This window comes from Castor canadensis, chromosome 1, assembly GCF_047511655.1.
Source record: "Castor canadensis chromosome 1, mCasCan1.hap1v2, whole genome shotgun sequence".
Taxonomy (NCBI): Eukaryota; Metazoa; Chordata; class Mammalia; order Rodentia; family Castoridae; genus Castor; species Castor canadensis.
In genome coordinates, this window is record NC_133386.1 from 8,650,141 (window position 1) to 8,674,547 (window position 24,407).

Sequence of the window (24,407 nt, forward strand, 5' to 3'; positions counted from 1 at the left end):
GATGGTAATCAGATTCATCAGGGTTATTTCTGGAGAAAAAATAAAGAATGAGAACCATCCCACACTTTTTTCCCTACCACTTTAAGTCAAACCTAAAGCGAGTGAATGTCACTGATTAGCCTGTATGGTTGTGGTTCTGTCAGATGTAAGATTTGGTGTGTGTTGGTAGCATCAGAATATTAAGTGACACAGTCACTACTTTTTGTTGAGCATTTCCTCAGAGGCTACACCAGGTCCTTTACCTGTGAATCTCCTCTGCCATTGCAAAGACTCCATGTAACAGTAATTTTGATCCCTTTTACACATGAGGAGACTGAGGCCTGGAGAGGATGTGTCTTGGCTGGATCCCATGTTCAACATCTGACTCCAGGGCCCATGTTCTTCACATGACACCACATTGTCATTTCTCACTTGAACTTTGTTTTCAAACATCTGTTTGTGATCTGTAAGATAGAGGGAACATCATATAACATGGTGACTTCATGCATGACTTTTTTTAAAATCCAAGAATTTTCAAATCCTTATACATTTACTATTTTAGGATTCAATTACATTAGGTATTCCTGAGTTGTCATCTCTTGTGACAATTTGCATTTTATACACACCTGTAGTCTCATGTTCTTCTTTAGTTCCAGACTGACTGACTCTATGATCGTCCACATATGTAAAACTTTTGGTGCAATGTGTGAATTGAACCCTACATTTGAGCACTTTCATTCTACGACCTGTTTTCTGATCCATTTAATTCTAGATTGGAGGAATTGTTTCTTTGTTTATTTGTGGGGTCTTTGTTTATTTGTGGGGTGTTTGTTTGTTTTTTGAGATAGGGTCTTGCCATGTAACCCAGGCTGGCCTCCAACTTTTGATCCTCCTGCCTCTGTTCTGGAGTGCTGGGATTACTGTTGTATGCTACCACACTTGGAGACTTACTTCCATTTTGAAAGAGCTGAACTTTCAAGTACATATAAATGGTTGAAATAGACTGGAATTTCAAACTCAGAGTATATGTTATTCTTCTTAGAATTATACCTTGAAGAAATTGCTGACCGTGTAATAGAAGTTGATATGGAATGCCAGACAGATGCATTTTTGGACAGACCACCAACACCACTTTTTATTCCTGCCAAAACTGGCAAAGATGTGGCTACCCAAATACTAGAAGGAGAGGTATAGTAGATTCTTTTGGCTCCCCTCTAGCTTCATAAATGTGGTAACATTAGGTTTAAGTAAAGCTTAATATAGGCCAGAAGTACTGCACAATCAGAAAGACTCTACTTATGGGATTTCTTTGCAGATATTATCTATAATAGTTTTATCCTATAGTACCCAGAAATGTTTTCAATACTATGTTCTGATTTCTTTTCTTTGCATATCAGAAATACAATTATTATAAATGTTTCATAATAGTTTTCATTTAATTTTATGTGGGGGGGGTTTGGGGGCTGAACTCAGAGCCTCACTAGAGAGGCGCTCTACCACTTGAGCTGTACCCGACCTCTTTCTTTGCTTTAGGTATTTTTTGAATAGGGTCTCAAGTTTCTGCCCTGGCTAGCCTGGACCACAGTCCTCCTGTGTATATTTCTACGTAGCTGGGATGACAGGTGCATACTACCACACCCAGTCTTTCTTTTTATTGGTTGAGATGAAGTCTTGCGAACTTTTGGCCTGGGCTGGCCTTGAACCATGATCCTCCTGATCTCTCCCAGGTAGCTAAGATCACAGGCATGAGGCACTGTGCCCAGCTTGAGTTTATTTTGGGTTTTTTTTTTATATACCTGCCTAATGTGTGTACATAACATAGACTTGTTCCAAATAAAGAATGCTACTGTCCCTTATATAAGATATTCCACTCTTAGTTACTTGTGGAATGTATAAATGTTATGATGTACTGTCTGTTAAAAAGTCTTAATTACATTTTCATATGAATGTGAAATGCATAGATAGGCAAGTACATGTTATTAAAGAATAGAAGGCAATGATTAAGTGCTTAATGATCTAAATGAGATTTAAGAATAGAAGGACCTTAGAAAAACTGTCACTGAACTTGGGAAACAATATGAGTTTTGAGATGCTGCATAGAAAAGTGTATTTGCTTCTAAATCCTGGACCTAACCCACTTAACATACTCATTAATCTTGTTCTAGTTTCTCAAACTTATTTAAAAAGCAGCTAGTAAAAACGGAACAGAAAAGGCAGAGAATAAGAAAGATGATGATATTTCCCTTGGATTTCAGAGTTTGAGTTTAAAATTGTTGAGTACCAGGGTTCATGTTGATGAATCTATAACTTTAAATTAATAGATTTTTGTCTAAAAACAAAATGCTGTTCTGTGTACATTGCAGGGTTATTTTAAGCATTAAAAACCATACATAAATACTAGCACAGTATCTAGCACACAGACAATACTTAATAATAACCTGTTACTGCTACTCTCTTTTATATTTTTATTGTACATTTGGTTCACAATTAAAGTTTTGTTTGCTTTATTTTGTTTGGCTTAAGCTCTTTGACTTTGATCTTGAAGTTAAACCAATGTTAGAAGTCTTGGTGGGGAAAACAATTGAGCAGTCCCTTCTGGAAGTGATGGAAGAAGAAGAGTTGGCCACCCTACGGTCCAATCAATATGCATATGAGGAAATCCGGAACATTGAGCTGGCTGAAGTTCAGCGACTGGAAGAACAAGAGAGACGACACAGAGAAGAAAAGGTATAGAATTCTGGGTTTTTCTTAGTCTTTTACTTTTGTCTTTGTGTGTGTGTGCTTGGTATTAAAACCAAGTTCTTGGGTATACGAGGCACATTCTCTGTCACTGAAGTATACCATAGCCCCTTAGTCTTTTGGCTATTTAATGTGCTCAAAGTTATATATGTTATATCACAAAACTAAAAATCTTTGGAAATATGTTAGAAAAAGACCTATAGTATTTGTTGCTCAAGTCTCCCCTTTATTTTATTTTTTTTTATGTTTGAATCCATCATTTTATTTTTGTTTTCCTTTATTTTTGTGCTGGGTGGGTGTACACTGTGGTATTTACAAAGGTTCTTACAATGTATCAAATATATCATACTTGACTTCACCCCCTCCACAGATCTCCTTTATCCACCTCTTTCCCTGATTCCTAGAATAGTTTCAACATGTATCATTTTTGCATTTACATACCTGAGTACACAATTTTGCATTTTAATCACACTCCTGTCCTCTCCCCTTTTGATCATATATCTTTCATGGACTGACTTACGTTTTATAAATTTTATCTTATATAAATGTATCTAAATTGAGTTTCCAAAAGTTCCCAAATTAAATGAATGTTCCTAAATTGCATGTGTCCCACCTGGAAGATGCTCTTAAATATCAGGAGTCCTAGAGAAAGAAATACATTGATTCCATAATTCAGTGGCAGAAAGATGAAAAAGGGAAAAAGTAGCGTGTGTTGCCAGGCCCTTCTCTCTGTCTTTAGGGATACTCCAAACTACTTGGGTCCTTACAGAAAATTTTTGGATCATAGGTTTTATGAACCTTCAATAAGAAAAGTTTTACAACTCAGTTTTCTTAAATATATCATTAGCTTGCATTTATGAAGCTTTAAACTCAGTAGTCTTTGTTTTGTTTGTTTTTTGTTCATTTGGTTTTGTTTGTTTGTTTGTTTGTTTTTTGGAGACAGGGCCTTTCTCTGTAGCCCAAACTTGCTCAAACTTACAATCCTCCTACCTCAGCCTCCCAAGTGTAGGATTGCAGTTGTGTACAACCACATCTGGCTATCATTATCCTTTTGATAGTATCTAGTCAAGTATGTGTATCTTGAAATTGTTTCACTTAAAAATGGGTCAAGGATATTAGTTTTCCCCTAGTTCCATTCTTAACATCTACCTAATTCACTACCCAATAGATGTCGAAACTCGTTAAAATCTTGATGAGAAATATGACTCATAGATAGACATCTTGCTGACCATTTTTTGAAAAGTCCAAACTCTTCCACTTATCACCCTTACTAGATTCAGTATTTGAGGAGCATGTGATTTTTGCTAACACTTTCCTCTTGGCAGGAACGCCGTAAGCAGCAGCAATGGGACATAGTGCACAAGCACAATGAGACGGCCCTGAAGATCTCCGCCCGGGCATTTGCACAGCGTTACCTGGCAGACCTTCTCCCGTCCGTTTTTGACAGTCTCAGAGACAGTGGCTACTTTTATGACCCTATTGAAAGAGGTTTGTGAAGGTTTTTGTTAGATTAACTCTGTTATAATAAGCGTCCTCACCTTGATTTCATGTACATTTTTATTCTGAATTAGAATCTGTTTCTAAAACAAAAGGTTACTATTGGGTGTTGTAAATACTGTTATAAATAAGAGGTGTGTTATAGCGCCTGGCGTATGCACAGCTACCCTGCATCAGTTTAAAACCTAAAACATTTTAAGGGGAGTACTAAGAAGCCTTCATTTTAGAATGCTAGTTTACTGAGAAGCACCATTAGACAGGTGAGAGAAACAGGAACTTGAATCACAAACTCGAGTTTAGGTCCCAGCTTCATCATTCACTGGCTTTATGACCTCCAGTTTCCTCATGTGTGAAATGAGGATTTTTAGGAGTTAAATTATAAATTACATGGGACCTGTGTAAACAAAGTGCTTTATATGTGAAAAGTACTGTGTATGTGTAAATAGTTGTTACTTTTTCTTAGTTTTTTACTCTAATCAAAAATGCTTTTGAAGGCACCTGCTAAGGCCATTTATCCATTTAATGTGGTACATATACCATCCCAGGCACTGTGTTGGAGATTTTAAAAAAGGAGTCCTAGTCTCTAGCCAGTCTGCCAAATGATGGAGAAGAAGTAACATGTTCTCACTGCCACCCTCCTTAGATTAAAAAGCACTTATACCTCCAGTGCTTTGTATCCAGGTCCTATATTACTGGGTAAGAGTGTTTTGGAGCAGATGTAAGTAATGTTAATTCTCACTGGTTACATATTCGGTTCAATCCAGAGTCAGATTATGCACAAATATCATTAGTTTTACATTTTTATCATACTTCACAATTTACATAGTATTTTTCTTGGTGATTATCATTTGATCCTCCCAATTTCCTTGTAGGATAGATACAGCAGATAGAATGCCTATTTTTCAGAAGTTCAAACTGAATCTCAGAGAAGTTAAAGCCTTGCTCCCAGATATCAATGGAAGTATTTAGTCTCAAACTGACTTGGAACTCCAAGTTCACTATTCTTTCTATGCTACCATTCTTCCTTCTTGGGTTCTAGCCAAGTATGTGTCAGCTTTCCGTCATTGTGACAAAATACCTGTGATAATCAACTTATAAGGAGGAAAGGTTTGTTTTGAGTCAAGCTTTCAGCAGTTCCATTCCATGGTCACTTGGCTCCATTGTTTCTGGGCCTGTGGTGAGGCAGAACATCATGGCAAAGAATGTGTAGTGGAGCAAATCTGTTCATTTTATGGCAGAGGAAGGGCCAAGAGAATCCCAATATACCCTCCAGGGTGTGCCCCAGTGATCTGCTTCCTCTAAGTAGGTCCAGCTCCTGAAGATTCTACCTCCACTCAATAGTGCCATCAGCTTGGGGTCAATCCTTCAATACATGAGCTTTGAGAGGCATTTAAGATCCAAACCATAACACTAGGTGCCTCACTATTGGTCACAGAGATCAGCAGCCTTTTCTCTTATCGTGGATTGCCTTAAAAGTCACTTTAAAGCTTGCAAATGTAATTCCTACCTGAAATTTAAATCATTTGTAAGAGCAAATATAATATTCTATCACACTAGCCATTGTCATCCTACTGAAAAATAACAGATGCCCATCCCCCCCCCAAAAAGCTGTTTTGAAATGTTAAAATATGTATTGTAATGACCCATTGCTAGATGGCCACCTCTCAGGTGGTCCTTGGCCTGCACCTTCTGACTCTGATGAGCTCCCATGAGGCCCTCACCTCAGCGGGAGGGAGGGGTTCTTCTTACTGCCAATGCATCACATTCCATTGGAGTTCTCCCAAATCAGCATCTTCCCTGTCTCCTGAATCCACCTCACGTGACATCTCTGGAGCCAGCTCTAACTGCCTTGACACTAAGCAGGGCCTCATAGTTCTTTAAGTGTAATAGAAAAGGAAACTGGCAAGAACATGTGTAGAGAATGTGGCAAAAGTTACGCAGCATGAGTCCATTTAACATTGTGTTTTGAGAAAACAATGTTGATAATCTCTTTCATTCTACCTTCTTACAATGAGGATTTGTAAAAATGACTTCATGAAATTTTCATTACAGATATTGAGGTAGGATTTCTTCCATGGCTGATGAATGAAGTTGAAAAAACCATGGAATTCAACATGGTGGGAAGAACAGTGCTTGACAGTAAGTTACTTTATTTTACTTAAAGTCATCTCTAAAATTTTCAGTAGAGACCAGGTATGGAGCTCACATGTATAATACTAGCCACTTGGGAAGTGGAGATCAGGGAGGCCCTCATTTCGAGGCCAGCCCAAGCAGAAAGCAAGACTTATCTCAACCACGGAAAGCTGGGTGTGGTGGTGCACACTTGTCAGCCCAATAGATGGGAAATGTAAATAGGAGGATTGCAGTCCATGCTGGCCCACGCATAAACATGAGACCTTACCTGAAAACAACTAAAGCAGAAAGGGCTGAGGGCGAGACTCAAGTGGTAGACCCCCTGCCTAAAAAGTGGAAGGCCCTGAGTTCAACCCCTAGCACCACCAAAAATAAATAAATGAGTAAGATTGTCAAAAAAAAAGCTGAAAAAGACATTAATTTTGCAGTTTATTACTTATGCTTTCAGTATATCGTTATATTGACACTTTTACCTTCAAAACAATATTTGGTTTTTCTATAATTTTATCAGTATATCTTCTGTCATTATAAATGCTATTGTGTTAAAACAAACAGAGACTATAACTTATGTTCAATGTATTAATTGGCGTAGGAGTTAAGCATTCTGACTTTATAGAAGGCTATGATACAGGGAAGGAGGAGGGCTGGTGACCATTTTAGCTCATCTGTAATTCATCTAATAAATGAAAAATCACAGTGATTTCTGAACTTTGCAGTGTTGATTCGTGAAGTGGTTGAAAAGAGGCTGAATGCTTATGAGCATAAGGAGGACCAAGACCTGTCTCTGATACCAGAGGATGGGTTTGGAGGTCCTGGAGCAATGAGAGATTCCCCAGTGGGCTTTGAGTCCTTCGAGCCAAGTGCATCACTGAACCAGAGACCAATTTTAGACAGAGACTACGCACAAAGAGTGCCAGTACCCCAAGAAAGGAAGTTCCCGGAAGAAGGCGAGCTCTCGGGGCAGGATGAACAAGGAGAAATCAGGGAGTCCTTAGGGAAGGAAGGACCAGGGGAGGCTTGGGAGCCATGAAGCCCATCAACAGCCAGTCAACAATGCAATCAATTAGGTAATGATACATGTGACCCCACAGACTATAGAAATTATGTTGTGTTTAGTCAACATGTCTTTTTGTCTACCAGACTGAAATAAATCAAATATGGTAAAATAATAAAACAAATAAAAGTGACACTTTCATTTAACAGAATATTCAAAGGCTATATTTGTCATACTAAAGAGAATTATGGTTAATTACTAGCTTCCTATTGTCTCTCTATATAAACTAGAAAATGTGTTTTTCCTTAATCCTTCCAACTTTGTGGGTCATTTTTTTTGATACGTTTCATATCTAATATCACTTAACATTGCTGTCCATCACTGGGCTTTTCTCCTCTATGCGAAAGCTTCTCCCCCCACTCTAGGAGCAAATATGTAAATGTGCCACTGAGAGTGGAAGTCGTCCTCCCTGCCAGGTCCAAGAACTGACCCTCATTTGTATAAAATTGAAGAGCATCACCCTTCCATCTTCAATACTTAAATAAGGCTTGTGGAATTCTCTGGTTGGTAATATGTTCTCATCTATTTTTTCACCTTCTAACTGGACAAATTTTAGACAATGCCAGTAAAGCCCAAGGCCCTGTTATCCTCACACAGTCTCACTCCCTCCACAAAGCACCCTGTGCCAGTACCATGGAGGCTTTGATCAAGGTTTTGAGGCTCATAGATGTTTGAACATCTAGAAATGATAAATGAATTGTTTGCATATTTCATTTTCACCTACTCGTACGCCTTACATCTTTTTGACATTAGCATACATAAAGTTGCTTATCTTTTTTAAATGACTGCATAATAGTACAGGGAATTCACATTTGACTTTTTTATCTGAACTTGTTTAGAGAATTTGCCTGTGGTATTGAAAATCACAGATTATTTTATCTCCAAAGTTTTGCTGATACTGTGCAATAACCAAAATCTTCTGAGACTTTAGGTAGATTTGTTGCCTATTTTTCTCACAATATTTGTACATACATAGCCTATAATGACTTTAAATGACTTATTGTAAATGCATTTACCCTAATTTCTTTTTAAGCTAGGTACCAAGAAGTTAGCCACATTTTTTAAATGTAAAAAAGAATGTATCCCCTGCCAGGCAGGTCTGTAATCCTAGCACTGGGGAGGCTAAGGCAAAAGGATAGAGAGTTCAATGCCAGCCTAGACTATGTAGCAAGACCCTACCTCAAATGAAACAAAAGAGAATGTACCCATTTTCCTATATATTGCGTCACAATATCATTTAAACTTCATAGCAACCTTCTGAGTCATGAGTGACAATACTTATATTTTTATTTTTTAATTTTTATTAGGATATATTCATTATACGGGGGATTCATTGCAAGAATTCTGAATAGGCTTACAGTGTACATTGGCTAGATGGCCCCCACCATCTCCCCAGCCCTCTCTAACCCCCTCCCCACCCTATTTTTATTTTTCAACTGTTACTTGAGTCAGCTGGCAGACAAACCGTGCAGATACAGTGATGAACAGACCTGAATGCTCATATATGTTTTTCATAGTCAAGTAGTGGAGCTAACTGAAACAAATGATGCAAATGAACAAACCAAAGCTTAGGGATTTTGAGTAATTTGCAATAGGGGACAAACCTACAAAATTCAACGGACTAAGCTAGAATCCACACCTTCTAAACAACCTGCTGTTTAGAGGAACAAAGTATAATTTTAAATAAATTGTTGAATTGACAGCATTTTAAAAATTGGAATCACACCTGCTATCCACTGCTGGGTTAGTTCAGTCTTTGAAAACAGTCTTTCTGATTATCCTAAAGTTATTAGATACTAACTTTAGCCAGAAGATCAAAAAAATGTAACTAGGGTCATTGCTGATTTTTCTTACTAACTTTAAAATATCGATAGCCAACCCTAAGAAAACTTAAAACAGATTCATTTATCTTCTGTAATTCTGTTACCTTTGACAATAATCCAATCCATTAAATACTTTGCACATGTCTTGTTACACATCCAGATTATATGTAAGGACCCATAATCCCACAAATTAATTTTTTAAAACGTGGAAATCTGTAGAACCCCACATGGAGGATGAATTCCATCCTAGACAGAAAAGAGGTTAGGGTATTGTCCCTGTGAGAAAACATAAGAAGCCAGTTTTATATAATCTAGAGAAAAGAATATTAAACGGAAGTGTCAAGTCTTCTTAAAGCATATGAAGAATTCTTTAAGCACATAAAGGGTTTTAATTGAGCAGCTGTATGCTTAGGTTCCAGGCATCAGAAGACTTTTCAGAACTGTAGCAACTTTGCAGATGAATTGGATGCAAAAATCTTCAAACTGCCATTGGCTTTGCCCACATTTGCTAGTTGTCTTCTAATGAATTCTAAATGTCTGCTGTTTCACTAACACTGAGCTAACAGAAGCTAAATCATATAGTAAATAACATAAGAAATTGTAATCTTCGACATGAAGTCCCATGTCACTAACACAGATCAAAGAGGTAGAATATAATTTTCTCTGGCATCGTCATCATTGCCTTTTGGCCCAGGTCAGGAGATTTGACATGGCTTGGGAAGTCCCTCCAAGCAGCACAGGGTGGGGATTGAAAGCACAGACTTGAAGCAAGACTGCCTGGGCCAGAGCCCACTTCTGCAAGTGATAGCCTTCACCAGGAAAAGGTGCTGCCCTTCTCAAAGATTTCCTTTCTTTCTATTTTCTTTCTTTTTTTTTTTTTTTTTTTTTTGATTAGGAAAGAGAATTGGTTTTAAACAGTCTTTTGTTTAATTTTAAATTAACAAAATTTCATACAGAAAAGTGGAGAGCCTGCAGAAGGAAGTTATTTGGAGTTTATAATTCCTTTTTAAGTCACAAAAGAGGTCATACTGAGGGAAGTGACATTTTGTATATTATTTCAAAATGTTGATGGTACCCATTTTTTCTATCCTAGAAAGGTTTCATTTTCTTAAGTTGTTAAAACACGACCATACCAGCTAAAATTTTTATCTAGTCTTAATTTTCATATGCTTCATTTAGTATGGAAAATTTGATATTTTGCCTTATTCTTTTGTTCACAGATTAATAACAAATACATATATTGTATAAGTAGCTCAATAGTCACAGCTGATTACCTCAATTCATTTAGCATAGAAGTATTTTGGGCCTAATTTCCCCATTGACCAACTAGCACCTACTATTTCTTCATACAGTGCCTAGGTCTAACCAGAATCAACCTTCGCCATTCTTACTCACAGAATCTCAAATGAGAATGTTACAAATAGGGTGCTACTACTGTGAAAAGGTACTGTTAACAGTCTTGGATTGGTGTCTATTATTTGCCTTTATAAGTAGAGAATATGTTTCAGTAATATCAGCTTACATAGCTAAAATTTAACACACTCTTCATTTAGATGATGTTTTTCTGTTTTCATAAACCAAGAAAGCGTAATTAAAAAATATGAGTTAAAAGATAAAGTGATAGTAACTTTGGTTTGAGTATAAATAAAATCAACTATATTGAAGAGCTTGAAATTTCAGTTAAATATTTTAAAGATAAAATTAAATTTAAGAGATTTTAACTCTATTTTGAAATTAGAGTTCAAAACAAGTTCTTCTCACTATATTTATTTATTATTTTTGTAAAATTTTAATTTGTGTTAATTGTATAGTCTCCTAAAACATTTTATATTATATTAATGTTCATATTTATCACTAGGTGTCAGTAAAACCCTATCACAAAGTTAACTTGTCCCCAACGTCACGTATAATTCAATGACCATAAGAGAACTTGGTAGGGTAAGAGTTCAAAAATGCATTGTATTTCTTGAAGACTCCAGACTCCCATTAAAATATTTTATCTTGGTCTACAGTTATCTGCCAGCTCTGCCAGGGTGCTAGACTCAAAATGTTCATTGTGGACGTTAGCTGTCATTCACTCCAGTCTTCTATCCAATTCCAGATCATTAACAGCCGGTCGTTAAGTTGTTCTTAATCACTTGGAGGATGAGCCTTTTACTTTGTGAGCTATGCTAGGTAGTGATTTTCGTCTTATTTAATTTGCCTCCCCATTCCTGGGCTATGGTAAATGCTTAGTCAATGAATTGCTCAACAGTTTTCATTATTAGGAATTTCTTGTATACTGAATCAAAAGCTCCCCCTATTTATAACCCATGCTTTGTTAGTCATAATCATGAAGGCGTGATTATGGTGTAGGGAGTCAGAATGATTTTTTTTACCATATCAGCCAAGTTTCTCCTTTTTCCCCCCAAAGATTTTCCTTCTCCCAGTGAAATCTCATTCTTCCCTATTTTTCCTCATGTGACATAATTTTAAAGCTTCTCACTTTCTATCTTGGAAACTATCTTGAAACATCTATTTGGTCAGTTTCCTCTTAAAATATGTTTCCCGGAACATAGGAACTACTGTAGATGCAATCTAACTCACCAAGAAGTATCGTGAGACTCACCAAGAAGTATGATTTAGACATCACCAGCTCACTTCCTCTAATCTCAGATACCTAGAAATTATCTTCTAGAACATAGGAAAGGAAAAGTCAAAATAACTTGAGTAATGGCAGTGTCACCAAGTCCCCACTGCCTTGTACCCTCAAAGCCTATTCTAACATATTAACCAGTTGGGCTATTGATTACCAACCACACAGCATATTAGAAGTGACATAGTAGCAAGAGGAGAATTTCTGTTCTAAGAAGACCCACAGAGCCAACATTTATTAGCGACATGGCAAGAAAAAAAGATGGCACTCTAGGCTAAAATTAAATGTTCTTCAGCAGGTTCTAAATATGCTATTATCTTAAGACAGTACAGAAATTAATGTGTATGGAGGAAACCCTTCTGGAGTGGTAAAATAAGGACTCCTGAAAATCTGTTCTTCCATAAAAACAAAAATTGCCCCAATCAACACATTTAAAACTTGGAACTAACCAAAGGCTTGAACAAGAGGAGCATTTATTAATGAAAACCAGTTGAACCTCAGCAAGGACAGCAAATTTTATGGCTTCTTCACTTTCACCATTTCCATCCTGCTCTTCGCAGCTCAGTAGTCTTGAAACCCAGCAGACTCAGACCACAGAAGCGGATTAAAGCAGCATCCTGGCAGCCACTGAAGGCAGCAGAGTCTCATTCCTCCCCAAAAGCTGTGTTCCACAGACACTTGTCACTGACTGGGTCACAGTTCCCTAAAAAGCCACCGACTTGACTCAGCACTTGCTCATTACCAAAGTCCTAACACCAGAGCATTATCATTAAATAAATAATTTTAAAATTAGGAGCAACCGTTTAACTTTAGGTACCTAAGGTAGAGACATCAATTGGAACACATAAGAGACCCTTAAGAATCTTGAAATCAGACGTCCATCCAGGGCTTTGACAGACTCTGACATGTTTTGGGGAACCTATGGTTGGGTACATGTGTAGGACGTTGTGCATGCCCAGGGAGGACCTGAGAAGGCCGGAGTCACTCATCTCTGGTAGACTTTGAGATCTGTCTACACAAGCAGAAACAGAATTGCAAACTACCAAAATATTGAAGGCATGCCCCAGCTCATACAGAGCCCCTTAGCAAAGAATAGAATATGTAGTGGTTCAGGGCATTTAAAGACATCTCTGTCTAATCATTAACTGACTACTAACTTGACTGAACAGAGACGTCAGTGACCACACAACAAAGATTACAAACTTTACAGAGTTTTTCCAGAAAGTTATTACACAGCAAGAACAAAAAGCAGCAATAAAAACCCAGATTGGTGCTGGATCAAGAATATGATTTCCAGAATTATACTATAATTCAAAGTGTCCATCAAAAAATTAGAAAACCTGGCCCATGCATAAGAAAAAGAAAGTAATCAATAGACTTTCTGAGGAAGTCCAGAACTTGAGCTTTGCAGAAAAAAATAATCAGCTACTGTGTGTTCAAAGAGCTAAAGGAAACAGCCGTGTCTAAAGAACTGAAGTGTGAGAACAATGTTCCACCAAACAGTGAATATCAATGGAGACAGAAAGCATGAAAAAGAACCAAATGGAAACTTGAGCATTGAAAAGTACAGTAACCCAAATGAAAAATTCACTCCAGGGCTTCCATGGCAGATTTGATCTGACAGAAGGAGGAGTTATGATAATCCACTCTGAGGAACAGAAAGGAAAATGAGTGAAGGCAAATGAACAGAGCCTCAGAGACCTGTGGGACACCCTCAATCTGCATGTAAGGAAATCCCAGAGCAAGGAGAAGAGAGAAAAAAGAGGCAGAATATTTGAAAGATGTGGCTAAAAACTTACATTTGATAGAAAATACTGATTTTCCACATCTAAGCAATAATTTTTAAACAGCTTATAGGAGTCGCCTCAATGAAGTCAAACACAATAGGCTTTCAATGAATAAAAAAATATCAGGAGAGAAACAGAAATGATTAAAGAACCAAGTGATATTCTGGAACTGAAAATACAATGTCTGATACAGCTCTCCACACCTCCACCCCACCCACACAACCCACCTGTTTACTTAGCAAACTTCCCACCCTTAATACTCCCCACTCCACTGTGACACCTCCCTGGGGCTCCAGCCTCCTGGCGGCACACACCAGACCTGGGTAGCACTCATGGGATAAAAACCTGTGGGAACAAGAGAACTTCCCCATTGCCCATCACAATCAGGGGACTGTGGCTGAGCAGAGCTGGACACAGACTCCAGGAGAGGAACTCCAGCCCACGTTCTTACGTTCACATGACCCACCACAAGATAGGGGAAATACCAGGCCCTTCCGTGGCATAGTCAGGCCTTTGGGCTCAAGCCTTAGAGTTGCAGCTATGTAAAGGAGGCTCCCATGCCTTCTGCCACCCACCATTCCAGGATTGACCTCACTGCCTTAGTACTTGGCTCTCACCAGTATCTGTGGAACAGACCCAAGATCCTAACAGTCATGTTCCATAGACACCAGATTGGCTGAAAAGCCAATCTTTAGAGAATTATTGCTACAGACAAGGTGACCCTTAGCTTGTATTTTACTGCTGAATTCAAAAGGTGTTCATTCCATGTTCCAGCATCATCTTGTCTGGTTCAACTCTCAGGACAGGCCTGTCACTCAGAGCGATGAAGAGGCACTGCAGAACAGACCAGGGGCTCTGGGAACTGTACATCAAATTCCACTCTGATTCATTTTCTGTGTTTCCCCAACTCCTTGATTTGCAGATATCCAGACTTATAACTTGCCTCATTTCATAACTTACATTTTGTTTATGGACAGTGGTTGCCCAAATGACAAACACTTAGTTTACTTTTTTCACATAGCTTACAATACTTTTGCATCAACATGAGTCAGAGACGTTATCATAGACATGCAACCTGTACAGTCACACAGGACCCAGTACTCATAAGGGCTCCAAACTTGATTTAATGCTCACTGTCTTAAAATTCTTAAGTTGTTAATAAAGGGCTCCACATTTTCATTTTACATTAGGCTCTACAAATTATGTAGCCAGGCCTGTCCAAGGTGTTTATGGAACATCAGAAAGAACCTTTCTTGTTCTTGTATTTGGGAGGATGATTGTTGTACCTCACCTCTCATGATCACCCATATCCATCATGATGTGTTAACCAAGGCGGACACACCCATGGCTGGCCAACAGAGTCAGGAGTTGTGTCTTCTAGAACCACCCTGACCAGAGATAGGCCAATTCACTGGATCTCAATGGCTGGGGAAGATTCTTGTCTCTTTGGTCACACATAGCTAACAGATTGGTTAATTTAATCACCCACCTCCAAGAATGAAACCACTTGTGAAATTGCGTCTCACAGTATCCCACCATTTCACAGGGAATGTCTCCTTTACAACAGGGCCACAGGATATCAGCCATATAGAGTCACAGAGATCAGGTAGTCAGTGACCGTTCACCCCATCAGTGGCCACAGTACTGGGTGGAGGTAAACACAGAAGATCTCCCCAGTGACTATGAGAATAGACTGGCACACTGCCAGCTTCAGAGCCTGAGGTCTATTCCTGGCAGTTGGTCAATCTCACCTCAGTTTTAGGGCCTGTCATATGACATCGTCACTGTTTTATCTGCCAGTTTTTACCACTAGTCCCTGAGCTCCTTGAGGTCCAAGATGTGTTTTGTGTTTGAATTCCTACTATCTACATAGCAGGGATCAACAAATATTTATTGAATGAATGAACTAAGAAAGGATTAACCAGATAATGTTGACCTCAGTGTGGTTTAGACTTTAACCGAGCTATATGTCAAGCTCCATTCATTTCATTGTTTTCTGTGTTTTTTTAACTCCTTGATTTGCAGATAACACAGGCTTATGACTCACCTCAATTCTTGAGTCCCATTTTGAGTTTACCAACTATAGCTGCTCAAATGGCCAGCATTCAGTTTACTTTTTTACATCACTCACAATATTCTTGTGTAGCCTGGTTTTCAAGTGTTTCCCATGACTCGTTTTTCCTAAATTTGTTCTCCTCTTGTTTTTATGAGATAAGTTAAAGCTACATTATTTCAGATGCTATTACTAATATCACCTAAAATTTTTCTTTCAAATGTAATTTTATCAATCACTTTATTTTGGAATAAAGCTAAGTTGTTCAGTGCTTTTAAGGTGCTTTTAAACTGTTAGTGGGTTGACTTTTCTTTGTTCCCTGACACAGTTATGTCACAGGTGTTTAAATGGAACTTCCTTCTCAGAGAAGGCCCAGCCAGAGGCCAAGAACATGCAGCAGAGCCTTGTACTGTGTCACCCTGCAGCAAGGTGCTGGCAGGGACAACCTCACTCCACCTGAGGCAGTAGAAGAAGAGAAGGAAGACCAGGGCTGAGGCCTGTTCTGGAGCTGCTTAAGTCCAGTATCCAGGCACTAGAGACTTCAAGGGCAGTGCCAAGGAGTGTGGCCTATGTCCCCTGGACTTGGAGTTAATTCCCCTTGGAAGGGTTTATAGCAAAACTTTTAAAGTACCACCAAGCAATGAATAATGGATTCACAATTCATTCTAGCAAGAGCATGTGGACTCCCCTTAAAACTTTCTACAGACTATTTCCCACACAACTGCAACCGGCTCCCTCCAGGACTTTCTGGGAACCCCCGGAAAGTTCTCTTTGAGAGGAAGAGCCAAGGTTGTATACCCACCCACTAGAGGGCCCTGATGGTAGGTGACAAATGACCACCTGGGTAAAAATCCCCTCCCTCACCAGCCCACCCACATCCAACAGAGGATCAGAAGCAGCAGGCATCTGCAGCAAGTTAGGAGAGACAGAGGAAAGAGAAGGCAGGTGCATCCTGCCTGAAGCTCACTGGGTGGGAGAAGGGAGAGTTTCCAAATGGATAAGAGTTCAGAATTTTGACTGTTGCTCCCTATTGGAATCAGTGATTCATTTACTTGCGGTATCTGGAGATGAAATGGTGGTTGCCATGGGGCTGGAAGGGAGGGGAACTGGGGAGTTGTCCAATGGGTACAAAGCTTCAAATCCGCAAGATGAAAATGTTGTGGAGTTGGTAGCACAACATTGTGAATATACTTAACACTACTGAACAGTACACTTGAGGGGAGAGGTTTGTTTTTTTTTTTTTTGTCTTTTCGTTTTTGGTGCTGGGATCGAACCCAGGGCCTCACGCATGCTAGGCAAGCGCTGTACCACCGATCTACATCCCAGCCCTGAACAGTACACTTGAAATGGTTAAAATGGTAAAGTTTATGGTATGCATTTTTTACCACAATTGTTTTAAACTATCCAGAAAAGCTCTAGGATCTGCCCAAGATTTCATCTCAGAAGCAAGGAGAAACAAGTCCATGGCAAGAAGAATAAAGTTGCTACCTGCTCCGTCTCAAGCCCAGCTTGTTCAGCTATCTAGTCACACCACGTAGAGCAAAATAGATTCATTAAATGCCTTGAGGATGAAACTCTCGCACACTGCTGTCCTGTTTCGTTTCTTTTGTTCTTTGTTTCACAGTCATTTATCTTCTTTAAACATAACACGAAGGGAGGCCAAACAAACATTTATAGAGCACTGAGTTTCTAAACAGACAATCCGACAGGCTGCCACCCTGCTGTGGTAAATTTTAATAGTTGGCAGCCAGCAACATCTCAACGGTCCTTGAATTATAACTAAAGCCACTGTAACCAACAGAAAATATAAAGTGGTGACTTCTTATCTTTTATACTGATTCCTTTTAGAAACTTTAGACACCTCCCTGCATGAAAGGAATCCATGGCATTTTGCACAATGCCGAATTGAATTAATTTAGTTGAATTTTCATAATTTGTCTTCATAGAACAATGTCTGGCTTTAAAAAAACTAATGGAAAGTGAGCATGAAGTTTTATAAACAAGGTGGAGGTGACTAAAAGGGTCTCTAAGAAAGGATGATACTGTAAAATTTAAGCTCTTTGACAGCTGAACAGAATTGCATTGAACACCATCATGAGTTCGGGTGCGACCCAGGACAGGCAACCTCCATGATGGGTTTGGCAGGCAGTAGGTCACAACAACTCAGCATCAAGGTGTAGACACTGCATCAGCAAAACTATTGCACCAGCCAATGGCACCGGTTCAACTTCAGATATGAAATAGTAAAGCAGTAGGGTTTCATTTCCACAAGGTTTAGGAATAAGTCAGTATCATCTGTAGAGGGGCTCAGCTTGATGACTCATCCAAGACCACTGCAGCACCTTGTGTGCATCTGGTGAGTGGAGAACAACACCTAATGACTGCTGAGCTGGACAACCAGGCCAAAGCAACTGCATCTCATGGACAGATCCATTGCTGTTGCCGTGTTAATACTGCTATGTACTACAATGGATTCCATTTGACAATTTGCATCTTTCCAATAATTTTACAGAAAAATAACAGCACTTTCAAAAGATACTACAATCTCAGTGTGCCAGTGGCTCACAACTACAAGCCTATGTACTCCAGAGACAGAGATCAGGAGGATAGTAGTTCAAGGCCAGCCCAGATGCATGACCCCATCTTGAAAATACCCAATACAAAAAGGGCTGGTGGAGTGGCTCAGTGGCTCACGCCTGCCTAGCAAGCATGAGGCCCTGAGTTCAAACCCTAGTATCTCCCAAAAAAAAAAAAAAAGGAAAAAAAAGGTATTACACAGCCTACTCCGTGAAGCCTAATTGAAGATTTGTGTATATACAGTTATTTTTCTTCACTCTTCAACCTGAATTGTATAAATGGTTTTACTCTGGCTTCTGTATTGTCATTGTCTGGGCAAGAATGAAATATTCTGCAATGGCAGGGGACAACTATAGTTTTCTGGGGGAAAGAAATGACATTAAATTTGTATTTTTGAAAATAATTCTAGCAGAACTATAAGGTAGATTTTTGGTATGATTGAAAATAGGAAGGTTAGGACAGTATTCTAATTGTCTAGGCAAGCAGGTCAGGCACAGGGAGGGTGGGAGTTGAAATCTAGGGTTATTATAAGAGACAGGCCCATGGGAAAAGTATAGAGGATGTGGACTGAGAGTGTGGCTCAAGTGATAGAGTGTCTGTCTAGGAAGCAGGTGGCCCTGAGTTCAAACACTAATGCTGCCAAAAAAAAAAAAGGTATAGGTGACACAAAGTCTGTAAGAAGTTAAGACCAGATGCAATGGTTCACATCTGTAATCCTAGCTACTCAGGAGGTAGAGAGTGGGAAGGTTGCAGTTCCAGGCCAACCTCAGCAAAAAGTTAGCAAGACCCCATCTTAACCAAGAAGCTGGATGTGGTGGCATACACCTGTCATCCCAGCTATGTGGGAGACATAAATAGGTCCATCCCGGCCCAGTATCAACCTTATTTGAAAAATAACTAAAGCCAAAAGGGCTGAGGGCTGGAGCATGTTTCAAGAAGGAGAAAGGAGAAGAAGGAGAGGAAGAAGAAAGAAAAGATAAAATCGAATTCAGCTTACAAAGTCGGACTAGTCCAATTTCACAGTCTTCACATTTCTAAAGTAGAAACTTAACAAAGTAATCCCTCTGTCTCATCAAGGTTTTGTAATAAAACAGATGTCAAATAGCTTTGTAGTTTCAAAAGTGATCCACAGACATTAGTGATCATTTTCTACTGTAATAAATTCTTTAAAAACCCACGCATCAAAGCCAAGATAATCACGAACAGACACAGCTGACAGTCCTTTGAGCAGTAAGTAGACACTGCATGTTTGCCCATGCTGGGCAGTACCCTCTGCCCCTGGGAGACAGCAGGTACCGGAGCCCACCCTCATGAAACTCACACCGTGGTCTCCAGCACAGGGGATGACCCTCAGGCACCTTCTGCTGTGAGCAGAGCAGTGGCAGGTTAAAGAATGGGGCACTGTGACAGAAACAGGGCAGAGAGCAACAGCTGGTTTGCAGGGAGGGAACATGATGGCTGCCATCTGGAACCCGAGCAATTTGAGTTGTGAGGAAACTGCTACATCGATGTGGAAGTAAACTACAGGGTGACAAGAGTTTGGGCCAGAGAAATTGGATTGGTTCAGGGACGTCACCCCACAAAGGTGACAATGGAACATGTAAAAATGAATGAGACCTCGAGGTTGAAAGAGTGGAGACACTCACAGCTGGACACAGCTAAAGGACAGGAGGAGAGGGACAGACAGTGAAGAAAACGTGAAATCAGAAGAGTCAGGGGAAAATTGAAGACATTGGGTGGCAGAGGAGAAGGCAGGACTTATCTTTAAAGAGTCACTGTAGGGTTCATTAAGGCATTATAAGTTCATCTTAAATTTAAAATTTAAAAAATCAAATTTTATGTAGAATGTAGTTATATTTCATAAAAGAAAATAATGTTTCACATTTTTGTCCCAAAATAATATTCAGTCATAATAGAATATTAAAATCATATTCTTTAGAATTAATATCAAAACCTGACTGTTTTCTGAAAGTTGTCAGTAGCTGTTTTTGTGATTCGTTTAACACAACGTTATATTTCATCCATCATTCAGGACATAGTTGTCTATTTGATTTTTCTGTCACGCATTCCCCACAAAAGGAAATGCTTTGTGAGTGTGCTAGGCCCCAAAGGTGTCTATTTTCTGATCCCTGAACTGTTCATGGGAAATGTGACTTTTCAGGGATGATAAGTCTCGTGAGCTGGAGAGAGGATGCTGCTTTATCCAAGAGTGCCCAGTGTTCACAGAAGGATCTTAGAGAGGGCATCAGAGAGTCAGAGGCATAGAGGCAAAGTGACAACTGAATCAGGGCCAGGAGCCAAGGAATGCAGACAAATTCCAGAAAAGGCAAGGACAGGACCCTTGAGCCCCTGGAGCCACCAGAGCCTCCAGGAGGAACACAGGCCAGCTGTACCTTGACCTCAGCTAACTGAGCTTCATTCAGGGCTTCAGCCCATCAGAGTAGTAAGATAATAAATTTGGGTTGTTCCAAAGCTTCCGTAATTTGTGACAGCAGCAATAGGAAACTGACATACTCCCTAAGCATTTTCATGGAGACTTATAAAGACAGATGACAAATTGTCCAAATCTTCCAATTTTCAAGGATTATTTGCAGAGACTGCCAAGAAAAAAAGAGAGAAAACGATGGTGTGGATTGTGCAAATAACATCCTACCATTGTGGTGTTGTTGATGGCACACTCCGATGCTATCAGGTCTGCTATCAGGTGGCCTTAGGAAACCTTGGCTGTTGCCATTCCTTTTGCTTGTCACGTTGGTACAGACTCTTGTGATGCCTTTTCTTCAGAATTCAAGTATTGCATAAGAACTTGACACAGTATAGTGAGCCCCACGTCAATGGTGGCTCATTGTGGTATCCCAAGTTCTAATCACAGCCTCACACACAGTGAGTGCTCAATAAATGTCTGCCGAATAAACAAATGGCGTAAAGGCCAGCCAGGAGAAGTAGGCTGTTGTCCTAGCCCCTACCAGGTGGCTATGCAAAGATGAGCCACTTCAGTTCTCTCACCTCGCTTAACCTTCAGCTGTCATATGAGGACCCCAAGTAGACGGCATCTCCTCCAAATCTTTGATTACTGTGAGTGACAGTATCATGACGGTTTATGGGAATCACATTACTTTTTACAGTCAGTGAAAGATCTAAAAGTATCACAAATCCCCCATTTTCATCTGTGATTCTCCACTAAAAAGCCTACTTTTTGACTCAGTGCAAATGTCATCTACCTGGCATCCCCTGTACATCCTCCAAGGAGCCTTCTTTACAGGCTCTATCAGTGCAGCGTGACAGCAGCCACAGCACCAATGCAATAGAACTCAGCTTCCACGGCCATAGGCATCCGTCCTGAGCAAGTTGCCCAGGACCATGCAAGCCAAAGTGCATGATGGGGCTTTGCCAAGTGTGGGTGGAAACCGACAGCCAAGCTAAGTTCTCTGCATTCATGATAGCACAACCCCGCAAATGCCCATATGTGGTGAGTGCTGTCATCGTCCCCCTGTACACAGGAGAAGCTGAGAACCCAGGTAATTCAGAGCAAGGACCAGGATGCACCCCCCAGCGGGCTCAGGAGCTTCCCACTGGGCTGTACAGTGACAATCAATTCCACGATTGCCACCTAAGTGAATTAGGAAAATGGGAAACTTGTTTACAGAAATGATGCTTAACGTTTTAATTTGGAGAGCCCTGCCAATGATTACAAAGATGTACCAGCAGTCTGGTTTCCCTGAAAGCTTAAGCTACTTTAATGGCCACATTCACACTGAACAGAATGCCGGAAAGTTTGCATGCTTGAAAAATTAAAGTGACTGAAATCACATATTTCCCACAGGATTTAATTAGTTACAGAGGTATTTCCGTAACAGTGAAGAAAGCAGAGTAATAGTCTACACTCCTGGAACGTCACAGCCTTCCCAGAATGCCAGGTCTGAAAGTGTGCTCATGGCTTTTTTTGTTTTAATGGTAATAGCCAACAAGCTGCTATACTTGGATTTTGGTTGGATTTTGCTCACATGTGTTCATAAATGTCCCTGATTCCAATGGAAAAATGTTCATTTAAAGCTTTTGCAGGTTTTCATTTTTTAATTAATAAAGGTAACAAAATTTCCCTGAAATGGCTCTTCTAGTTCTGATTACTCTATAAATAAGATATGCACATGAATATGTATGTTTTCCTCTAGGAAAATAAAAAACTCTACAGTAGACAAAGGTAATCACACTTTAAAAGCAAATTATATAAAGAATTCATCAAAACATAAATTTGTTGTTTCTAATATTTTTTCACTTTTTGTATAGTACTTGTTAAAATTACTTCTAATAAAATCAATGATGAGTGAAATGTGTTTATCTGGAATAACGATTAGAAATTACAAAATAATTTTACCGGATCCATACAGTGTTAGAATTGCTTCAATAGTCACGTAAAGTGTTATTAATTGTTTTTGTTTTGGGTTGGTTTTGGTTTTTGAGACACGGTCATGCTGTGTAGACCAGGCTAGCCTTGAATTTGTGATCCTTACACCTCAGCCTCCTGAGTGCTGAGATTAAAGGTGTGAACCACCACACCTGGCTTAGTCATTACCTTAATGTTCATGTTAAGTTCTTATATAAAAAAGTATCATGCACCTCTTTCTTTGGAGTAAGTCTGCTAACATACCTCCAGTAAACTCCCTCACCTGGGAACTTCTTCTGTTTCTGAAAAGTGGAACTCAAAGAAAATCACTTTGTGGGTGTTTTCGGTTTCTTCACTGAAATAACTTGCTGTATTACTGTACTGCTTGCTGGCTGCCTGGCTGGCTGGCTTGCTTTTGGTGCAGGGAGTGAACCCAGGGCCACCCACTTGTGAAGCACGGTGAGCTACAACCTCAGCCCCTAAAGGAATTTGTTTAAGGAATACTTTTTTAAGCAAATGCAAATTATGATTTGTCAGATCTGGGGCAGGGTCTGCATATCAATTGTTCCAAATCTTCCCAACTCAGTGGGCTGTGTAGCCGCAGTTGAAAAGTTGAAAACCTCTGAGCCCTGTTTCATCTCTGGGCTCTTTCATAAACATTGGGTTCCTACTTTCCTGTGACCCAAATTCAGTTCCCAGTATTACAGGAAAGTGGAAACAAAACCCAGTGAGTTGGGTGATGCAACCAGACCACAGAAATCTCTACCAATCCATCTCTCAGCCCCCAGAGCAGAGGTTGGAGGTGGTGAGGGTTGTGCACAGGACACCGGAAGATCTGGCTTAGCTAACACCATCTGCCTTGTCTGGTTAGTTCAATTAGCAAGTGTCCAGGTAGAGAGTCCATGTCCTTTGGGAGGAAATGCCAGAAATGTGTCTTACTTATAATTAAAATAACTATCATCAAATTGTACTTTATTTACGTTGGGGAATTTTTTTTTTTTTTTTTGCAGTTGTGGGGTTTGAACTCAGAGCCTTGTGGATGCTAGGCAGGTGCTCTACCACTTGAACCACGCTCCCAGCGATATTTCAGTGAAGTTTTTAAAGTAAAACAATTACATAAAAACAAGTCTATCCCTTTTTATTCAGAAATTTCAGACATTTCTACCTTTCAATAACATAGCTATGGGTTTATTTTTTGTAATATTGACCAAAGCAATACAGCAATGTTAAAAGAGTAGCATGCACTAAAAAAAAGCTTCAAATTCAAGTAAGATCTGTTTCATTTGATCCATTGGGAAGACAAATACACATGTATCATTCCTACAGCGCTTTTTATGCTTAATAACTTGCTTGGTTAAAAATGTAATTTCAATAAAAGGTGCCTTATGAGTTTCTGAATTGACATTCACCATAACTGTAATGAACGTGGCAGGATGGAGTCTCATGGCACACACAGCAAGCCTGGCGTTAAGCAGAGTGACAGGAAAGTTCACACCAAGCTCCTTTAAAATCACGTGGTAGGTCCCAAGTCACACTCAACACGGAATACAGAGGTTTTAGAGACACGATCTCCACCGTCCAAGAGCTTCCAAATTAAGCAAAAATAAGAGTAATTTTAAATTACTGTCTGAGAGAAGAAAGGGGAGGAAGTACGTCCTAATGAAAATCATTTGTGCCTCTGTACCTATTTGGAATTTGTCAGACATACAAATAAGTTCCTTTTCTCACTCATTCCGTCGTTAAACA

At 39.5% G+C, this 24,407-nt stretch overlaps 1 protein-coding gene and 1 long non-coding RNA gene across 18 annotated transcripts in view; one reads left to right on the forward strand and one right to left on the reverse strand.

Moving 5' to 3' along the window:
- Positions 1–22,506, forward strand: part of Rsph3 (radial spoke head 3) — a 41,803-nt gene extending 19,297 nt beyond the window's left edge. Inside the window, exons 4-8 of one of the 2 annotated variants that reach the window (XM_074071224.1) lie at positions 1,022–1,167; positions 2,503–2,706; positions 4,044–4,206; positions 6,268–6,354; positions 16,029–22,506. In XM_074071224.1, the coding sequence (XP_073927325.1) occupies positions 1,022–1,167; positions 2,503–2,706; positions 4,044–4,206; positions 6,268–6,354; positions 16,029–16,168 (740 nt within the window). In that variant the 3' untranslated portion in view covers positions 16,169–22,506. Of the gene's footprint in view, positions 1–1,021; positions 1,168–2,502; positions 2,707–4,043; positions 4,207–6,267; positions 6,355–7,064; positions 8,676–16,028 lie in introns of those variants that run through there. The other variant, XM_020186355.2, reaches the window with a different exon arrangement.
- The window catches only part of LOC141422604 (uncharacterized), a 182,860-nt gene that overhangs the window by 99,042 nt on the left and 59,411 nt on the right, over positions 1–24,407 (reverse strand). For all 16 annotated transcript variants that reach the window (XR_012447297.1, XR_012447287.1, XR_012447305.1 and 13 more), the window contains one exon: positions 243–443. This is a non-coding gene — a long non-coding RNA (uncharacterized lncRNA). The remainder of the gene's footprint in view (positions 1–242; positions 444–24,407) is intronic.